This window comes from Carcharhinus amblyrhynchos, chromosome 2 (genome assembly GCF_965287045.1).
Source record: "Carcharhinus amblyrhynchos chromosome 2, sCarAmb.v2.hapA, whole genome shotgun sequence".
Lineage (NCBI taxonomy): Eukaryota > Metazoa > Chordata > Chondrichthyes > Carcharhiniformes > Carcharhinidae > Carcharhinus > Carcharhinus amblyrhynchos.
This window is the reverse complement of record NC_137325.1, coordinates 93128276-93149167: the sequence shown is the minus strand read 5'-3', so window position 1 is coordinate 93149167 and position 20892 is coordinate 93128276. Positions and strand designations below refer to the sequence as shown.

Below are 20892 nucleotides of genomic sequence, written 5' to 3'. Positions count from 1 at the left end.
GCAATTCAGATGTGTTTTTTATCCGTAGATGTGTGGAATTAACTTCAGGGAGATATTATATTATATTAGAGATTTTATGAAACCCAACAAGAGCAGGAAATCTGGCAACTTAATTAGGTGGGATGTGAAATTTTGATTTCCCAAAGGCAGATTGAGATGTAGAGATAAAGTCAAGGATGTATTTCCAGCCAGTTGAGCATTATGCCAGCTTGTGGCAGGATTACACTTGTAATACATTTGTATGCCATGTATACTCAATAGTGTAAAACCTTTGTAAAGTTATGTCCGATGTTCAAGATAAAGTCATGAGAATCTTGTACTTGATTTACATTTGTTTAAAGGTGTCACGCACCAGTTGGTTTTGTGCAGTTGTGCACGAGGTCAGTTTCTCTTGTTTAATCTTACAGCACAAGGGAGGGCAGCCAGAAAATGGCAACTGGCAAGGGTGTGAGGGATTGTGAACTGGGTTGGGGTATGGAGGAGTGAAGTTTGAGGGGCCTGTAGTCTTGGATGTCAAGTTGGTTGTGGGTGTGGGGAGGGGGGGATGGGGAGATGGGGATATGAGGGCGTGGATGGCCAAGGTAACAAAATGAGGGGCCTAAAGGGTGACGTCAGTAGTGTCCAAACGTATGTTCTTAGGATGTTGGCTGGCAGCATCTTTATAGGACTTAGAACATCTCATGCTGAGAGTGATCTTGGACAATGTTAGTTACAAATGTATAAAAGGGAGAGCCAGCTGATGTGCAAGTGGACTATATACCACTGAGAGGCAAGTACAAAACTGGACACTAACATGAATATGCAGTGAAAGGTGAACAGATAAAAATAGCATTGTCTCTTCCAAAATAAAAGGAATGTGCCTGTGCCCTATTCCCTTATAACCATCAATGCATGCCATCCACAAGGTGTTGCCAATACAGTAAACTCTCTGACTATGCTACTCTCAACAAATTATGATGTACGCATGATGAATGTGTATGTCAAACATAAAGTTAAATATTTGCAAGTGAAATTTAACTCTGAAAAATATCCATGCCATTTTTGTGTTGTAATGTTAATGGCAATGACACTGGGCACAAACTCTTTGGTTCTTTTATCGCAAACCCATACCTGCTGCATAGTCAGCTAATGATAAAAAGCACCAATTGCTCCTAAGGGATTTTGCAAACATGTTGTGGATTTATTTATTAATTCTAAGCAGATGTGATTGGATATACATGAACAGAAAGCTTGGGGGCATCAGAGTTGTGTATTTGTGTTCTGCTCCAGGCTGAAGTGAAACTGAAGCTGAATCACATGACTCACTTGCCTTAAAGCGATGATATGCTGCTATCACCTAAAGGCATATTACAATAGCTTTCACCAATGAAAAAACTTCTCCACCGCTCAATCTCATGTATTTTGCATGCACATCATCAGCGCTTAGAATTTTAATTGTAATCACACAGGAAACATTAAAAACATAAGTGAGTGACACAGAATTTCACTAACAGTCCTGGGCTTAGGGATTAAGTGAGCAGAAAGTTAGATGCAAAGTGTAAGGATTCATCTGATAACATATTCATGCATGAAACTGACAAGCAGAAAAGACCAGCTGCCCCATCAGGCCTTTTATTCATCATGAAAGTTAGTAACCAGACACTTCCTCACTCCCTCTGTCCCACAGGCACTGAAAGTGCTTGTCAGCTGTAGCCTCAAACTTGCCTCCACCTCCATCCTGTAAAGTGGATACATGTGGGCTGGTCTTAGCTTTCAGCGATCGTGGAAGTCGTAAATCAGTCAGTCATTCTACATCACACATAATTTTCTCTTCTAATGATTTCTTTAGTCAAAAGAAAAGATGGGTTTAGTGTGTAGCGGTCAGCTGATTTGGCTCTACAGAATTTCTGTCAGCATTGAAAGTTAGAAGCAGGGTATGATGGAGAAAATGCACAGAAATATCTCAAAGCAACAGTGAGGAAACTGTTTTTTGTCCCAACCACAATGTGTCACCATTTACCCTCTTTGAAAGCAAATAGTTCTATCCTAATCAAATTTACCCAAACTGTTTCCTTATTTTGTCAGCCACTTTTCCTTCATCCAGAGGAGCACAAAGGACAACATTCCTCATTATTTTTTGCAGGAGCTTCTCCATTTCAACAACTACCTAATAAGGGTAGGGTCCAAGGTTACTCCATCACTTGTGTGCTAGTCTTTAGATTTTCATTGCCTACATTCTTGCCTGTCACTTAGAAATTTCTTCCCCCTTGGGCAAAGAATGCAAATGTGTTGAAATGTCTTTTAATCCTCTGCAAATGTTCACAGATTTTATTACCCCATTGCGATTCTGCTTTATTTATGCCTTCCCCTTACATTTCACTTACACACAATTCAATATTTCCAATGTGAGTGTGATCAGCACCTGGATCTATGAATAATTAAGCAAACAATGTCATCCAGAAAATATGAATGCTATTGCTATTATTCTGGCAAGAATGTCGCCAGTTCTTACTAAGAACTGATTTACACCAGAAGAGGAAAATCATCCCCTTTATCATCTCTGACAATGCACATTGCACCGTGCTGCCATGGATGTATGGCTGGTTTCAGTGCTAAACAACTACATCCTGATCCTTTTGCTGCGTCCTCTGATCAGGCACATCAGATTACCTAGTGCAGCAAATAGAGGGAAATTATGGGGCACAGGACTGGTAAATGTTGGACTAAATTGTTGGAATGGAAATAGGCAGATTTTTATATGATGTACTCTGACCTTCCAATTTGCAGACATTTGCTGAGTCCAGTAGATCCCGATGCACTTGGAAACAGATCCTGGAAAATCTCAACAAATTAATTTGGAATTTTACCATTTGGTCTTCATACTTGGCGGGGGCGGGGGGGGGCGGTGTGGTGAGGATGGGGTGTGGAAGGAGGATTGACAGGAGAGTGAAGTTGAGACCATAATCCAATCATCCAGCATCTTATTGAATGGTGGAGCAAACTCAATTGTACCTACCTTCCCGATCCTTTATATTTATTTTGCCTCTTCCCCATTGTTAGAGCATCATGCCTAATTTTGTTTCTGCCTGCAGCTGTAAGCCAATCATTTTCATTGTAAGTAATAAAGGCCTTGTGGTATTTTTAAAGAATGGGCTCACAGACCACAAAGGTACAAACAAACAAGAGCTTTGTTAGAAAGAGTTTATTGTACAGGCTGTTAGGATAGACTGCCTGGTTGCCTACACAAATGTATTGACATCAACAATGCGTCACATAATCAGACTCTTAAAGTGACTTGTTCCAACTCAGAACAAACATGAATACACAACATTTTCCTCCCTTTTTATATTTTTCCCCCTTTACATTAGAGGTTCCTACAGTGAAACACAAAATCAAAATTTACAGCATGAACAATTAATGAACACAATGTCCTAAATGTCTAACTTACTGGTTGTTGATTCCAACGTGGTTTGTCGGCAGATCTCAAGCATCTGCTTTATCATGTTGACTGTAACCTCTGGTGTTCTGCCTTTAATTTGGATCCATCCACTAATTGATGTTAACACCTGCAAGTGACTCCTTCCCATATCAGCATTCTATTCAATTCAATTATGTTTTGTTTTCACTGACTTAAACAGTTTCCAATCCATATCAGCAACTTACTACCAAAACAATTTCCTCCAAACTTGTGAAATAATGATTTGTCAGGCTGGATATCCAAAGCATTGTGGAATCTAAATATATAGCACCAACAAAACTTCCATTTTCTATAAGATTGGTCATTCTGAAATGAATTAGAGAGACATGATTTCCTTCCCACAAATCTATGCTGATTTGTTCTTACAATACCACATACATACAAACATTTTATTATCTTCTCATAATCCTTCATTCACCACACATTTTATAGAATCTATCACCGTACATTTTAGAGAACCTATCAAAGGATAAATTTTTGTAAATTAAGATGGTTAAAACAAAACTGAAGCTCAATAAAATTGTAATGAATAATGCTAAATAAGAACATAAAGATTATGTGAAATGCGTTGGGAAGGTGAATAGGGAGAGGAGCATTTGAAGAAAGATGGGCAAAAACATAAAAAGCAACAGTAAAGCCTTTAATAGGAGATTGTGAATAGCATATTATGAATGAGCAGAGGTAGAAAGGCTGAAGAATGAAGGGGAAGTCTAATTGTGAAGGTTAAGCAAATGGCAGAGATATTTAATATAAATTTGCACTGGTTATATAATTGATGACAGATGGTAGATTATTGATAGTTAAGTATGGGACAATTATTAGAGGTAAATGTCATAAAGGACTTGATTTTCAAAAAAAAAGTAGATCCCAAGGTGGATAAATTAATGAGCCCATGTGGGATGTAGCCTATGCTGCTGAGAAAAGAAATAGAGGCATAATCCATTTTTCAGTCGTCCTCGGACACTGCAAATTAAACTGGGGAGGCCAAAAACACACACTCCCATTTCTATTTCAGATTATCCATGTGTCTGCATTTAGTGTGCAATATCTGACCTGATATTAAGAACAAAAATGTTCAAGGACAAAAAAAACTCGTCAAAAAGAAAGAGAATAATAAAATGTGGATCTATAGTCCAATTAGTGTTAGTTGCTGGCAAACTCTTAAAATCCATAATTCAAGATCAAATTAGTTACCATTTAGAGAGGTATCATTTATGATGAATGGAATAAATGTAATAGAATGTACTGGAAGTACTCATTGGGTCAGACAGCACATCTGGAGAGTGAAATAGAATTAATGGGAAAGATTTAACCTGCAGAGAGAACACAGGTGCATGTGTGTGGTCAAAATAGCAAGAAGGTGTTGACACGTCAAAAACCTGACATGAATCCATGACTTATTTAACCATTGTGCGTTTGAAGCATGCAGTAAATCCCATTGGAATTGACAGTTTTTTTTTCCCCATTCATTCATGGGGTGTAAGAATTAGTGACAAGGTCCACCACAGATCAACCTTGAGAAGGTAGTGGTAAGCTGCTTGTCTGAACTGTTGCAGACCAAGTGGTGCAGCTACACCCAAAGTGCTACTGGACTGCTGTTTCCGGATTTTGACCCAGTGACAGTGAAGGAACATCATTATTTGATGTAAAAAATTATGGCCAGGCCTATGTTGGAGCTACACTGACCCCACTGGTGGGCTGGAAAGCCAGGAGCAAGCTTGCAGAGATTATTTGGGGTGCTGCATCCAAATTTAATATACATAAGTTCATTAATGTCATCCATTTGACAAACAAGACAACTTCCTTCAAGAGCTGCTGGCCAATTGTGAGTGAAGGCTGCTGCTGGAACTGCAGTCTGCTGGGGGAAACAGCATGGACTCTCCTTTGTAGCAAGGTGAGTGGAGATGGGGGTCACCTGGGTCAGTCAGGCAGGCTCCAGTAAAGATAGTTTTGGAGAGAGGGAGGTGAAGGAAAGTGGAAAGGAATGTTGATGTAAGAATGGCTATTGCCTTCAGAAGCCCCTCCAAGATTGCAGAGGGTCTGAGCCCCCAGGAAGAACTCCCCCTTTCCCCCACCCCCAGCCCCAGTGCTCAGGGTTCAGCAGATGTTCTCCCCATCCAGTATGGGGCCCACTTGCCACAGGTAAAATGCCAGCCCTTGATTAGCCACTTAAGTGGCTCAGTTGGCCTTTGGGTGAGAGAGAGGGCTCCCAAAGGGTGGTGAATCTCTGGAATTCTCTGCCCGTTGAAGTGGTGGAGGCTGCCTCGCTAAATATATTTAAGACGCAGGTTGATAGGTTTTTGATAGGCAAGGGGATTAAGGGTTATGGGGAGAAGGCGGGAATGTGGAACTGAGCCACGACAGATCAGCCATGATCTTATTGAATGGCAGGGCAGGCTCGAAGGGCTAGATGGCCTACTCCTGCTCCTATTTCTTATGTTCTGCTGGTGGTGCATGCTATAGCAACAGACAAAAGTACAGATCTGCCACCACCACACTCTCTATTTTTTGGCAACTATGTCACTGATTTCACTGGACACTTTTGTTACAACACTTGCATGAGATCCATCAGGCCTGGCAGTCTGCCTCCCTTTGCCTTACCCAATCTGTCAGTGATTCTTTTATCTGACGTGCTCCTTATTCATTTACTCCTTCTGGTTCCGTTCCAGATATTCCATTTTAATGCCAGTTCTTCTTAATCAAAGAATAGAAGGATTTGTTTTTATATCTTCGCTTCTTTGGCCATTAGTCACCTTCAGAATATTTCAATCACCCCACTGTTTTGTTTTGCATTCTCGGGTGCAATGAACTTGAATTTATTTATAGAAATGCTTCACAGTTCATTTACTGTGTTACTCAGTTGCCAGCAGTCTTGCCTCTGGGTTAGAAAGTTGTGGGTTTAAGTCACACCCCAAAGTCGTCACAAAAACGCTGTCGTTCAAATTAAATGTTACCAAGACCTTACTAGTTCTCTCAGGTGACCATAAAAGATCCCTTGGCCCTATTTGAAAAAGAGCAGGTGAATTATCCGTGATGTCCTGGTTGACAGATATTCCTCAAATCTATATTAAAACATTTTGGGGGCGATTCTCCCATTCTTTAGTGCAGTGGGCTGGGAGAATCGCATGTCAGTCGGTACACAGGATTCCCATGTGTGTTCGTGCAGTGCTTGCCTCTCCCAGGCCCGCTTTCCGACGGCGTCTACGCAGTGCTGGAAATTGGCTGGGAGATGGAGGTCGCATTTGAGTAGTATTTTATACACTATTTAAATGCAATTAGCAGACCTGGGACTGAATTCTCTGGGTCTGCTAGCCTCTCCCACCCCACCAGGAATATTTCACTCTGGCAGGGTTCAGACTAGCTCCCCATTTTCGAGGAAGTAGTGGCCTGACCCTGCTAGAGTGAAGGGGGACAGTTGGGGCCCCAGAGGGTCGGGTGCGGGGGGGGGGCGCGATGTGGTGCACCCTGGGCATGGGCACCCTAGCACTGCCAGTGTGTCCCTGGCATTGCCCAAGGGACAAAGTACCAATGCCCGAGGGCACCTTGGCACTGCCCAACAGGCATGGATGGGGCAGTGTCAAAGGGGGGTGGGGCCTACTAGGGAGAGGGGCCTGCTGGGGACAGGGTCTCGGGGCAATTAGTGAAGCTGGAGGTCTGCTGCCACTGTGCATTGGGTTCTGGTCGGGCTGGAGGGAGGTCAGCGATTCGTGGGGGGGTGGTCTGCTGGCCTGGGGGTCTGCCAGGGTATCTTCCGGGGGTAGTAAGGTCTGTTGAGGGGGAGGGTGAGTATGCCTGCAGGGGATGCAGGGGAGATCATCACTACTGGGGAGGGCCTGAATATCAGGGAGGGGCTGGATGTTGGGGCAGGCTGAGTTGGGGGGATTCGGGGCTGGCCCGCGAATTGACACGGGGCCACAATCAGGCCATGGGGGCACTGCAAGGGGCCTGGACTGGCCAGCGATCGAGCTGACCAGCGAATGGGGAGGCTGAGTTCAGAGCCACTGCGCATGCGCAAAGGGCCACTGATTTCAGCCTCTCCAGCAGGAATAGATCCCGCCCCCAGAAATTTAATGATAATCAACCTGGTGATCTTCACATTGTACAGAGTGTGGGAGATTCTCGTCTGAACTCCCACTGAAAAAAACAGTGTGATTTACTTCAGTTTTCCCGTAAATTAAACACTTAAGAATTTTTTTGAGAGAATCTGGCCATTATCTGATCATTATCTCATTGTTGTTTGTGGGAGCTTGCTATTTGCAACTTGGCTGCCAAATTTCCCACATTTGTGAAGGTGACTATACTTAAAATGTACTTTGAGACACAATAAGGTCATGAAAGGTGCAGTATAAAATGTTATTCTCACCTCTTTTGCTATTTAAGACCTTGCAGGCAGTTTTTATATTTAGCCTATTCTTTCACTTTAGCTTGGTTCAATATGATACCCTTTATGCTTTAGGAAGAATCTCTTACGCTTATTATTTTCTGTTTGCCTAGTGTGCTCTTCTACCTACATTAGACTTTTTAAAAAAATTACGTCTATCTCTATGTAGTAATGCCAAACATAAACTTCTCTTCTGATTAAAAGGTAAATCACAATTTAGACAATTTCAGTTCTAGCAGAATATAGAGATAATTTGGACGATTAACCAGACAGCAGGGGAGCTGATAATTTGCTCATTTGGAACACTTAAGTTTTACCAAGCCAGGGTTTATGTAACAACTTTAATATTTCAGTTTGCCTTTGATTGCACAGTTTAATAGTGGCATAAAACATTTACTATTAACCTCTTAAGCGGAGTAGCTTTTAATAAGGATTTTATTAAAAGTATTAATCTTCTGGTCATCAATGAATGCAAGTCTATAACCAGAGAACCCTTTTATTTCAAAGCACTCAAATTCTATCTAAACATTTTGGAGTAAAACTGCATTCTATATTTTGATAAGCTAAAATAATAAAGTTTCTCACTTTGAAAATCTCTAAATCAATCTAAATTCACTTGGTATTTATATTTCACAGATTTAAACAATCTGCCAAATGAGGTGCTAGATATTTCAACGTGCAGTGAATTATTGGAGTCTAAAACTGGTTATGTTTAACAAATACTTACTCCTCACAGTAAAATTAGTCATTTGTAAAGTAATGGGATTTGAGTTGTAAGGCCTGTCATCTCTCTCTGTTATGAATCATCGATGATAGGATTTCATTGCATACATTTTTCCAACTACAAGCTTTTAGGGAAATTACATCCTAGTTTAAAATATGCAAAATGGTAAAGAGCTCCCCATACATCATGTAGTTTGCTATTGTTGGGAACTAAATAGATTTAATTGCCTGCTAAGCAGTATCACTTTTCCTATTTCCTTACTGCTTGCTTAAAATTTATATTGCTTAAAATATCTGACTACCTTAATATGTTTTACTTGTGTCATGCCCAGTGAAGGCATATCCTGTTCTTAACTTCAAACATGGACTGTGGAGCTTCTCAAACTGCCTTTTCTAAAAAAAAGGCTCACAAAGTGGCCCTGCCAAGGGTCAGGTGACCTCTGCAACTTCAACACAGACTGTCGATAGTTTCCAGAAAGTTCCTAATTGTACTGCTCTAGGTGGATGCCTTATACCGAGACAAAAACTACATGCAGAATTTTTTGCCAGAAGCATAAGTCCAGACTCCATGGGCAGAATTTTCCATTGAGGTGATAAGTCCAGTGGCAGGTAAGAAACTTGGCAAGATCCCTGCTGGGTGACAGGGCGGGATCTCATACCAGATAATCTGCTTTTCAGCTAATTATTTATATGTCAGCAAAAAACCTCATCGCATTTCATTGTGATGGCAGGCAGGGGCTCATCCTGCCCCTCCTTACCTCATGGAGTCAAAGGTTCAGAAGGAAGATTTATCAACGCCCACAAACACCATTCATTCTCTACAGGCCAGGAGTTGTTGTGGCAAAGACAGGAACGGCCCCAAGAAGAAACAAACCCTCTGTCCTCAAGTTCAGCAACAACTCCCTGGAGAAACTCCTCCAGGCAATGCAGGGCCAGCAGGAGTTCCTTTACCCTTGGTATGGGAACTGGAGTTCCACCAGCCTCATCAAACCGGCCTAGGAGGAGTTACCGAGACACATTTTCCAGAAGTCAGTCACATGACTTAGGCAAGGTCCTTCAAATTTGGTCTGCAATCAGGGACAGGACGGTGTGCCTGTGAGCAAGGCAGATGTGCAAATCCAGAAAATAGCACTGGATGAGTCTCACCCCTTATCATTATCTAACAGATTGAAGGTTCTTGTAGCTTGTATGGACGAGAGCAGGGCTGCAAGGTGGTTGAGTGAATTGACTATGACAGCATGGTTCAAGGAACTATTCAAGTGAGTGAAGCAAATAGGACTGATGACTGAATGTCTCCGATACCGGATGGCCTGCATCTCAAACAAAGTGGCTGCAGAGATAATAGATGTATTTGTTATAATCTTACAACATTCCTTATATTCAGGAAAGGTCACAGCACATTAAAAAATAGCTGATGTAACACTTATTCAAAGAAGGGAGTAGGACAGAAAGCAGAAGATTAGCAGCCAGTTAGCCTAACATTTGCCAGAGGAAATATTAAATCTATTGTCAAGGAGCTATAGGACATTTTGAAAATCATAATACAATCAGGCGATCAACATGGTTTTGTGAATTGAAATTGCGTTTGACTAATTTATTATAATTCTTTCAGGAAGTAACAAGCAAGATGGATAAAGGGGAACTTGTGAACATAGTGTACTTGGATGTCCAAAAGGCATTTGGCAAGATGCCACATTAAAGACTACTGACAAAATAGGAGCTCATGATGTAAGGGGTAACATATTAGCATGGATAAAGGATTGGTTGGCCGACAGAAAGTAGAGATAAATCAGTTATCTTCAGTGGAGTGTCACAGGAGTTAGTGCCAGAGCCTCAGCTACTTGCAATGTATATCAATGAACTGGATGAAGGGACAGCATGTACGGCAGCTAAATTTGACTTATGACATAAAGACAGATGTGAAAGTAAATTGTCAATAGGACATACAGGGTTGAATTTTCACCTCAAATCAGGAAAGGGCTTGGGGATTTAAATGCCTTTTACAGCTTGACAGCTCTGTTGAGTTTATCCACCTCTAGCATTCAAATTTCTTGTCCACTTTCAACAACCCCGTAGGGCAACTGACTTCCCCAAAGGGGTACCTGAACTACTCCCAAAGTGTATCCTGTTTCTCAGAATAACAGGCATCTTTTGACCTTTTGCTTAAGCGTCTAAAGCCCACAAGTTGGATTTTGGACATTCCACTTAAAAAGAAACTCTTTTCTGAAGGTAGCTGCACTTTTACATGTGAAATTAGGGATCTCAGGTTGGGGGATAGACCCTTGGACTCAGAGCTGTAATGCCATTTTGTCTAAGGGACAGAGTCCTACTATCTCTGTGAAAATTTGGGCCAAAGAGTCTACAAAGGGACTTTGATAAGGAACTTACATAGGAACATAGGAATTACACAAATTCAGCCCTTCGAGCCTGCTGCGCCATTCAATGAGATCATGGCTGCTCTCTCCCTGGTCTAAAATCCACAGTCTACCTGTCCCTCATATCCCTTTAACCCATTTTTTAATCAGAAATATATCTATCTCCTCTTGAAACCATTTAATGATTCAGACTCCAGTTATAGGCAGTGGGTCCCACAAATTCACGACCCTCGTGAGAAGTAGTCCCTCCTGATGTCAGTTTTTTGTCTCTCAACCTATATCTGTGAACTTTCATTCTAGGTTGCCCCATGTGAGGAAACATTTGGTCTACGTTTACTTTATCAATTCCTTTTAGAATTTTATATCCCTCGTATCAGATCCCCTCTCATCCTTCTAAACTCCAGTGAGTATGAGCGCAAACTGTTTAATCTCTCTTCATACGTCAACCCTTTCACCCTGGAGTCAATCTGGTGAACCTCCTCTGAACTGCCTCCAATGCCACCACATCCTTCCTCAAATAAGGAAACCAAAACGGGACACAATACTCCAGATGTGCTCCCACCAACAATTGCAACAACACTTCTGTACTTTTATACTCCAATCCTTTTGCAATAAATGCCAACATTCCATTAGCCTTGTTATTACATGCTGTACCTGCATACCAACTTTCTCTGATTCATGAACTAAAACACCCAGATCCCTCTGCCCAGATGCATTTTGAATCTGCTTTCGCAGAATCACAGAATACTACAGTGCCTTCAGCTCATCAAGTTTGCACTGACACATGAAATGCCCTGACCTACCCATCTAATCCCATTTGCCCATAGCCTTGAATGTTATAATGTGCCAAGTACTCACCCAGGTACTTTTTAAAAGGATATGAGCATCCTGCCTCCACCACCCTCCCAGGCAGTGCATTCCAGACTGTCACCACCCTGAGTAAAGAAGTTTTTCCTCAAATTCCTCCCAAATCTCCCCCTTTTAACTTGTGTCCCCTCATAATGGGCCCTTCAACTAAGGAGAACAGCTGCTCCCTATCCACCCAGTTCATGCCCCTCAGTCTTGAACATGTCAATCAGGTCACCCCTCAGCCTTCTCTGCTCCAGAGAAAACAATCCAAGTCTATCCAACCTCTCTTTATAATTTAAACGTTCCATCCCAGGCAGTATCCCGATAAATCTCCTCTGCACCTTCTCCAGTGCGTTCGTGTCCTTCCTATAAGTTGTCAATAAGTCCTTCTTTTCCATTTAGATAATAATTTTCCTTTTTTTTGCCAAAACGGATAAGCTCATATTTATCCACATTCAATTCCATCTTCCAAATTTTGGCCCGTTCTCCTGGCCTATTTATATCCATCCATAAAATCTTTATATCCTCTTTCCTGCCTGCTTTCCCACCTATTTCAGTATTATCCACAAATTTTGCTTTGTTACACTCTGTCCCTGTTTGCAGATCATTTATATAGAAACAGTTGAGGTCTGAGGACTGACCTCTACAGTACCCTGCTAGTTAGATTTCACCAGCCAGAGAAAAACCCATTTATCCTGAGGCTTTACTTTCTGTCAGTCAGCCAATCCTCAATCCAATCCAGTACTCTGCTCCCAATTTCCTACAATCCCACTTTCTGGATCAGTATTTTATGTGGTACCTTGTCAAATGCCTAAGTTAACTGAGTGGGCAAAAAATTGGTATAACGTAGGAAAACGTGAACTTGTCTGCTTTGGCAGGAATAACAAAACAGGAATCTATTACTTAAATATGTAAGGTACGGAGGGACCTGTTTGTCCTGATATAGTAAGTAACAAAATGTTAGTAGGCAGGTGCAGCAGGTATTTGAAATTTATTTATTTATTAGTCACAAATAGACTTGCATTCACACTGCAATGAAGTTATTGTGAAAATCCGCTAGTCACCACACTCCAACGATGGCAAATTGAACACTGATATTTATTGCAAGGGGAAATCAAGCACAAAAGTACAGAAGTGTTGGCTCAGCTGTACTTAGCTTTAATGAGATCACATCTGGATGCCTGTGTACAATATTGATCTCCTTAGTTATAAATTGTATTAGAAGCAGCACAGAAAAGGTTCACGTGACTGATTTTTGGGATGGAGGTGTTATCTTATGAAGAAAGGGTCTGTACATATTAGTGTTGATAAGAATGAGAGATTACTTTATTGAAAGATACAAGATCTTGGGTGGACTTGACAGGCCTTGAGAGAAGATTTCCCCTTATGGAGAGCCTGGAACCACGAGACAGTTTGAAAGTTAAGGGTTTTCCCATTTAGGACAGAGATGAGGTGCTACATTTTCACTCATGTTATTAGTCAGTGGAATTCTCTTTAAGGCTCAGTTAACTAGATTTTTAATCAATAAGGGAGTCATGGATTTTGGGGAAAGACAGGAAAGTGGAGCTGAAGCCACAATCAGATCAGCCATGATCTTATTGACTAGCAGAGCAGACTCGAGGGATCCCAATGACTTATTTCTGCTCTGATTTCTTGTTAGCTTTGGTCTCAAAACAATTGTTTAATTGCACATAAGTACATATAATGACAAGCTAATCAAATACTAGTCTATATTAAGGTCTAATTGTTACATCAGTCATACAGAAAGAGGCACAGCTCAGTTACAAAATGTTGAGAGTTTTGACTATAATGGTATCAGAGAGAGCACCCTCTGAAGTTAACCAATTTGGAGATGATGGCATACTGTGAGAATATTGCCTGCACGGTTGGAGTGATATAATCTTGTTGGTTTTCATTACCTGCAATTGGAAGGCAGCTTTATAACCCAGAGGAAATAGATATTGAGTACTTTTGTTGATAGGTTTTGAAGGGGAATTGAATCAATTTCTTTCAGAGACACCATAATTTTGTATAAGCAGTTAATCATTGCAATACAAGAATTAAAAAGATTCTCTAACATCATTTTTCAAAGGCACCTCCAGTATAGAGGTCCAGAATGACTCAGTGGTTTGAAACTGTAATAGCTCGAGGCAACTCAATGTGGCAAGTAACTGACTAAAGAACTTATTGAGGAGAAAAATTATATACAATGAAGGATTTAACAGCACAATTATACAGGTCTAGTCCTAACAACACCCTGACTGCAACTGCAGCCTTCAACCCCAGGAATGTTTGCCCCCAATTGCCTCAGGTTCACACACTCGTGTTCCATTGGTTCAGATCTGGCCACATGATCAAAGAATCATACATGGCCAATTATTTGTGCATCAAATTTGAAAATTCCAGTATAGTGTGTGAACTAGTTGCTATACTTCATTTGATATAAATCATGTTTTCCACTCCCATTGCCTTAGTGGATCAATTGTAATGTGTGGTACTGATCCATGCAGACCAGGTTCATCTGTTTAATCCTCAGGAAAGAAAGGATCTAATCTTTTACACCTTCTGTGTATTATAAACTCATTCACAGCTGAGAATAATCCTTGAGGTGTAGCCGCTGTTGCTGTAGAGCTAAACATGACAGCAAATTTGTACAAAGCAAGATCCCACAAACTGATGCATGGCCAGTGCATCTTTCTGGATGGTTTTAGGAAGGGATGAATGTTCATTAGGAGAAATGGAGAACTCCGTTGCTTGCTGCCCTTTGAAAAATTGCATTAGGGTGGGGTCTTTTCTTCACAGGCAGTTGATGCTTTGGTCTTCAAGAGTCAACAATTCCCTCAGTGCTTCATCAAACTGACAACTTACTTCACGTGTTCAAGTTTCTGGAATGTTGAACCCACATCCTTCTAATCCAGAAGCAATTGTGCTGCCAGTGAGACAACGCTGTGTTTAGTCAGTGCTGAATTAGTTGCATTTAACCAATGCAGCAGCAGCACTGTAATTGGCATCAAAATTGCTGGGTAAGTGAAACAGATAAATTTAAATAGCTCCCATTTCTGAATCAATTACTACATCTGGCGATATATACACAACAGCCACAAACCACATACTCCCTACATTCATACATAATCCTTACATGCACAAACACACCCTAAACATACACACACACACACACACACACACACACACACACACACACACACACACACCACCTGATATTCACTTGCAAAGCTGTACACAAAATCAAATGAATGAAATGTTAGTTGGTTGTCATCACCTGTAACCCCATACCCTACTGGGGGCTGTGTTGGAAAGAAATGAGTGAAAATGGAATCAATTTTAAATGGAAGTTTTCACTTTCCTTTAGAACCTGACATTGTGAACATCTTCATGCAGAAAAAAAATAGCCTTCTGCAGTCTGCCTAAAGCTGTGCAATGATTTCTTTGGTATTTTAAATGAGGAATGATGTGATGAGAGATGATATGCTTTTCCTTTATGGCCACTAATCCCAATAAATGCAGGGCCATTTCAAAAGTAGTGTGGCTTTGCATTAATCCTGTTGCCTTTTACATTGTTGATTGTAAATCATTATGAGTGCCAACTTGTCAGAGCTCAGGAAGAGTGACACAAATATTAATTTTATTATGAGCACTGAACAGCATTCTAGAGAACGCACTGAACCCTTGGTCATCAATCCAAGTCAGTTGATAGGTAACTTATGTTAACCAATTGTTATGACCAGGTAAGAACCAGCACTGGTTCCCCTCTGTTCAACCTCCGGAGTTGGTCACATCAAAGGTTTAAGTTTCTTTTTCACAATGATGTGCGTTTTTCAAATCCAAATGTATTTAACCATTTAAGCTGTGAGAAGCAAGGAGCCAAACTGTGCTTCAGCTTTCATGTCCCACTGCTGAGCAAAAAAATGCTGGCCTAGCCAAAGATGCCCAGATCTTGTGAGAAAATAGATTAAGAAAAACTAGCTCTCACTCTAACAACTACAGTCTCACAATTTAACTCCTGCTTTTGTATCTCTAACCCCAACTTTCCCTGATAACCTGCTCTCATGCAGCTCAATCAAAACTTTTCAATATCACAATTGGCCCTCCTTTTTTTTCTACCCAAAACAATAGTGTTCTACGTGGTAGACATCATGGGTTTAGAAGTGCTATCACAGGAGGTTTGGCAAATTGCTACAGTTCGTTTTGTATATGGTACACACTGCTGCCTCCATGCGCTGGTGGTGGAAGAAGCAGTTTTTGGGTGGTAGATGGGGTACCAATCACATGGACTATTTTGTTTTGGAAGACATCAAGCTTTTTCTGTGTTGTTGGAATTGCACTCATCCAGGTAAGTGGAGAGTATTCCATCATATTGCTGACTTATGCCTTGTAGATGAAGGACAGACTTTGGGAGCAAAAAAGTGAGTTACTCACTGTATTAAATGCATTTAAATATTTCGATAAGGGAATCTGAATGTTCAGCAGATAGCACAGCTTTAAGGCAGTATGTGAGTTTAGCAATGTCATTTTGACCATGCTTTCAACTGAAGCAGGTGTCCTGAGATAATGAATCGGATTGCCAATAGCAATGATTTAGAGGTAGCCAGTCACTCAGGCTAGCAATCTAGCAAATTAAGTAAATCATCTCAAAAAGTCAAACCAAAGAAATTTAATCAATGAGAATTCAGAAAGATTTCACATGCAGCGTCCTCTCCCACCCCGTCAACGAATCCATTCCTGAACAGAATAGTCTCAAAAATAGACTATTTTCTCCACAACTAAATAACTCACACAGCCCCTTGGAAATAAGCTGCACTAACCTTAAAATCTTAGGGTGGAATGTTCCCACTGTCCACACTGGTTGGATTTTCCCATCCCACTACAGTGAATGGAGATTTGACTTGGTGCCAAATTCTTTGACCTTTTTGCAGTGGCTGTGTGGCATGAACAGCCTGTAAGATTGCACCCTAAGAATGTTAAAATCAGAGGACAATGAGTCTCCTCAAAATGCACTTGAAAAAAGCAACAGAAAAGAATTAAATATATGAGACAGGCACACATATGTAATTTTTTTAGACTTAACCAAGTACATTCTTGATAAAAATTACTTTGTGGTATGAACACAAGATTATCATTAGGGAAAATCATAAATTTCTTTTAGACTTTTTGTAAATACAAATGAAAAGTGAAACATTAACTCTTTCTCTCTTCACAGATGCTGTCAGTCCTGTTGAGTATTTCCAAACTTTTCTGTTTTTGTTTAGGAAGTGACCACCACTTTTTATGGAAGGATAATTGGAGTTTAAAAGTGGGTGATGAATAAAGAATAGAAAATAAATATTGCATTTATATGACTTGTTTAATGTAATTTCTACTTGATATACATTGTGGTTGGGTGAAATTAAATCAAGAAGTCACTGTTATCTTTACAATAACCTTTTTTAACAAAGGCATTGAATACATGGCCATGTAAAGCAGTTGTTAAGATAAAGAGAAATCCTATTGGTTTGGTACAACACCTGAATTTCAGGAAGTCACATTTAAAACAGAAAATGCATGTATGTTAATACAGACTTAAAAGACAGTTGGTGCATTAACATAGTGCACCAACTGTGCATACTAGACTTGAACTCTACAGCAAATCACACCTGGATTTTATTTTTTCCCCCATTTTCTCTGATTTGACATGTGGACAATTGGCAAATTAATACAGAAACTTGTATCATCTTTCCTAGCATGTGTAATGTAATTATCACTTAGCCCCTTTGGGAGGACAGATATAACCAAAGTCATGTTAGCTGTCTTCTTATATGTTTGTGCCAAATGGAAAAAGTGAGATAATTCCAGATCCTCTCAACATTTTACGCTCAATCCCTAGAGGAAAGATTTGTATTGGTATTAACTTCAGTCTGACAAAAAAAATGCTGTTTGGAATTTTGAGTTGTTAAGGTGCTTATCTATTGCAGCAAAATTTTAAGAACATATAAAAACTTTTAAGAATAAGGAAAAGTTATTAGCCCCAAAATGCTAATATATTTTCGATCATTTTTAATCCTGTCTACAATCCATCTCACCATTATTTTATGTTCCCCTTTCACTTTTGAAGGGCATCTAATTTTTATGTTTTAGTCAAATAAGAACTGAATTACAATCATTATATTTTCAGCTCCGACTGATGTAACATTTTCATTTGATGTGGGTAATGGCCCAGAGGAACTTACAGTGAGATCCCCAAATCCTTTAAATGATGACCAGTGGCATCGAGTAATCGCTGAGCGCAATGTAAAGGAAGCAAGCCTTCAAGTAGATCTACTGCGTAGGGATTTCAGAAAGGCACCAACCCAGGGTCATACTAGACTAGAACTCTACAGCCAGCTCTATGTAGGTAAGTAATTAAAGCTTATTTGTCATTCTGTACCCTTTACAGACCCAGCTGATTATTATTCCATTAATTTCATCATTAGCCAAGCACAGCTTGCATTTTAGAAAATCTTGTTGTGTCCTTAATTAACAAATTTTTCCAATTACATAGTAATTTCATCCAATATTACCACGACTGTTAGCAGCCAAATTTTTATTTTTCTGATCTTAATTTTAATACCTTCCTCTGGGCTGCATATTGACAAAGAACTTTAACTGGAAACTAAATATGTCAAGAAGATGGAAATTACTATCGTTTTTCAGTTTATATTAATTTTGGATGTTCCGCTACCTTAATTGTTTAATGGTTACCAACAAAATTATTGAGGTGATAGGCGATGGTTTCTTACTACAGAAGCCACTTTAATGGTTGATTAGTGGTAACAGTTCATCAGCAGCAACTATCACCATTAATTAACTGAGGCAAGGTTAGGGCAAAGGAATTGATTGAGGACAGTAATTATCATTAATTGATTCAGGTCTGATGGACGTGTACATAGCAAAGGTCTAAGAGAAGGAATAGTATTGGAGTTTCAGGATTTATCTCTATTGAAATTAAGTTATTAAAGCACAACAAATTAATCAAACCAGGGCTGTATCAGAATTGTCTCAATTGACGGTAATAAGCGACCGAAGACATTTGTTAATGTGGTCAGAAATCAAGTTTCTTGTTCACACCAGTGGACTGTAAAAAATTGAAACATTTCAGGCAGATTTGTGAAGCTGTTACTCAAACTAGAAAGGCTTTGTCAAGCAATTTTCTGCCTGGCTATATAAATTGGTAGTTAATGCGACTCCCAAGTTTGTGGTCTTGGACCCACGTTAGATGGTGAATTTCATATTTTGTTTAAGGAGACAGTAAATTCAAAGATGTTAAAGTTAGGTGGATTGGCCATGCTAATCGCCCCTTAGTGTCCCAAGATGTGTAGGTTAGATGGATTAAACATAGTAAATGTATGGGGTTAAAGAGATAGGGCCTGGGGAAGATACTCTGTCAGAAAGTTGGTGCAGGCTCAATGGGCTGAATGGCCTATTAGTGGTTTTATGAAGTTTTACTCAATTAAATGAGCAAGAAACACTCATAAGGTAGCTTGGGCTCACTTTTGCAGATATTGTTTTCTCCTTATGAAATGTTAAAAGCATCTGAGTATGGCACCTGGCAAATACTGTTGCTGGGTCTGCCACTTCTTTTTCATTAACATATTCCCATCTTTTTGCTACTTTAGTCTTTATTTTGAGGCATATTTTTAGGGAGTAGCAAGCAGCAGACACAACTGTACCTCCTGCATCAATGTAACTGCATCAGTTTGTGCACAAAGTGTCCCTCTCACATGTGGCAAAAATAAACACAACCTTTGATTTTTCACCCAAAGGTGCTCCCAATTCCTGTAACTTCAGTTGATTCTAAATGTAAAATAGGACAGGCAGCCATAGCTGTGCTCATGATCAAACATTAATTTAGAATGGGCAAATTCCCCATATTATCTCAACATTGGTGCACTACCGATGCACCGATCTACTGATGCACTATCAGTACATATAGTACAGTGAGGTCAGAAAATCACTCCTAACAATATCTTCAGCCAAATTCCTTGACTGTCCTCTGCCAAAGTCATGATTTCCTTATCCAAGGTTACTGCAATCTGCATTTGACAACTGACATCGCTTTGCTTAAGACCAATTCTTATCCCTTAGGCTTAACTTTCTGACTTTGTGTTCTCAATAATGAGAGTGCACACTGCCCACGGTTTTCCAGTCCCTTAAAATCTCAGCAACAATTATCCTGCCAGAAGTATAAAGGTCAAAAGTTACCTTCTTTACTCCTCCTTAAGAATAGCACCTTCTCTAGTCAGCTACCATAGAAATGATTAATTCAATTTCCTTTTGTCTTGTTGCTCAGCACATTATCACGACGATTTATTTATGCCAATGATTCTGACTTGACAACTTAGGCAAAACCTTTCCTGGGTATGGAAGCCGCACTAAACTCTGACTTGTCAAAATGGCTCAATATTTCTACAAGTAGAGACTGTAACCAAACCCAACCAGGTCCATTGTCTGTCCATTCTTTCTTGAAAATCACGAGGCACACAGCAGAAGGTGATAGCTTAGTGATATTATCGCTGAGTCCAGAAACTCAGTTAATGTTCTGGAGACCTGAGTTTGAATCTCACCATGGCGGATGGTAGAATTTGAATTAAATAAACAATATCTGGAAGTAAGAATCAACTGATGACCATGAAACTATTGCTGATTATCAGAAAAACTCACCTGGTTCACTGATGTCCTTTCGGGAAGGAAATCTGCTGTCCTTACCTGGTCTGGCCTATATATGACCCCAGAGCCACAGCAATGGGCTTGACTTTCAACTGCCGTCTGAAATAGGCTAGCAAGTCACTCATTCAATGGTAATGAGGGATGGGCAATAAATGCTGACCAGCCAGCAACGCCTATGTCCTCAGAATGAATTTAAAAAACAACCTAAATGTCATCTCCTGTGAGGAAAATGTGCAGCATGATCTAACTCCCACCTTTCTTGAAATGACCCTTGTCTGCTTCCTAATGCATTATCATTTTCTCCAAAAGACTGCCAAAAAAACTAAGGCACAAGAGAACATTATCTGCTAGCTCACTGGCACAGCTGGGGTGAAAAAACCACCATCCTTTTTACTTCCTTAACTCTT

General features: G+C 40.2%; 1 protein-coding gene across 2 annotated transcripts in view; it reads left to right on the top strand.

Annotated features, from left to right (window-relative positions):
- LOC145356548 (contactin-associated protein-like 2) overlaps positions 1-20892 on the top strand; it is a 1680587-nt gene that overhangs the window by 1462382 nt on the left and 197313 nt on the right. For both annotated transcript variants that reach the window (XM_080209322.1, XM_080209313.1), the window contains one exon: positions 17955-18173. In XM_080209322.1, the coding sequence (XP_080065448.1) occupies positions 17955-18173 (219 nt within the window). The remainder of the gene's footprint in view (positions 1-17954; positions 18174-20892) is intronic.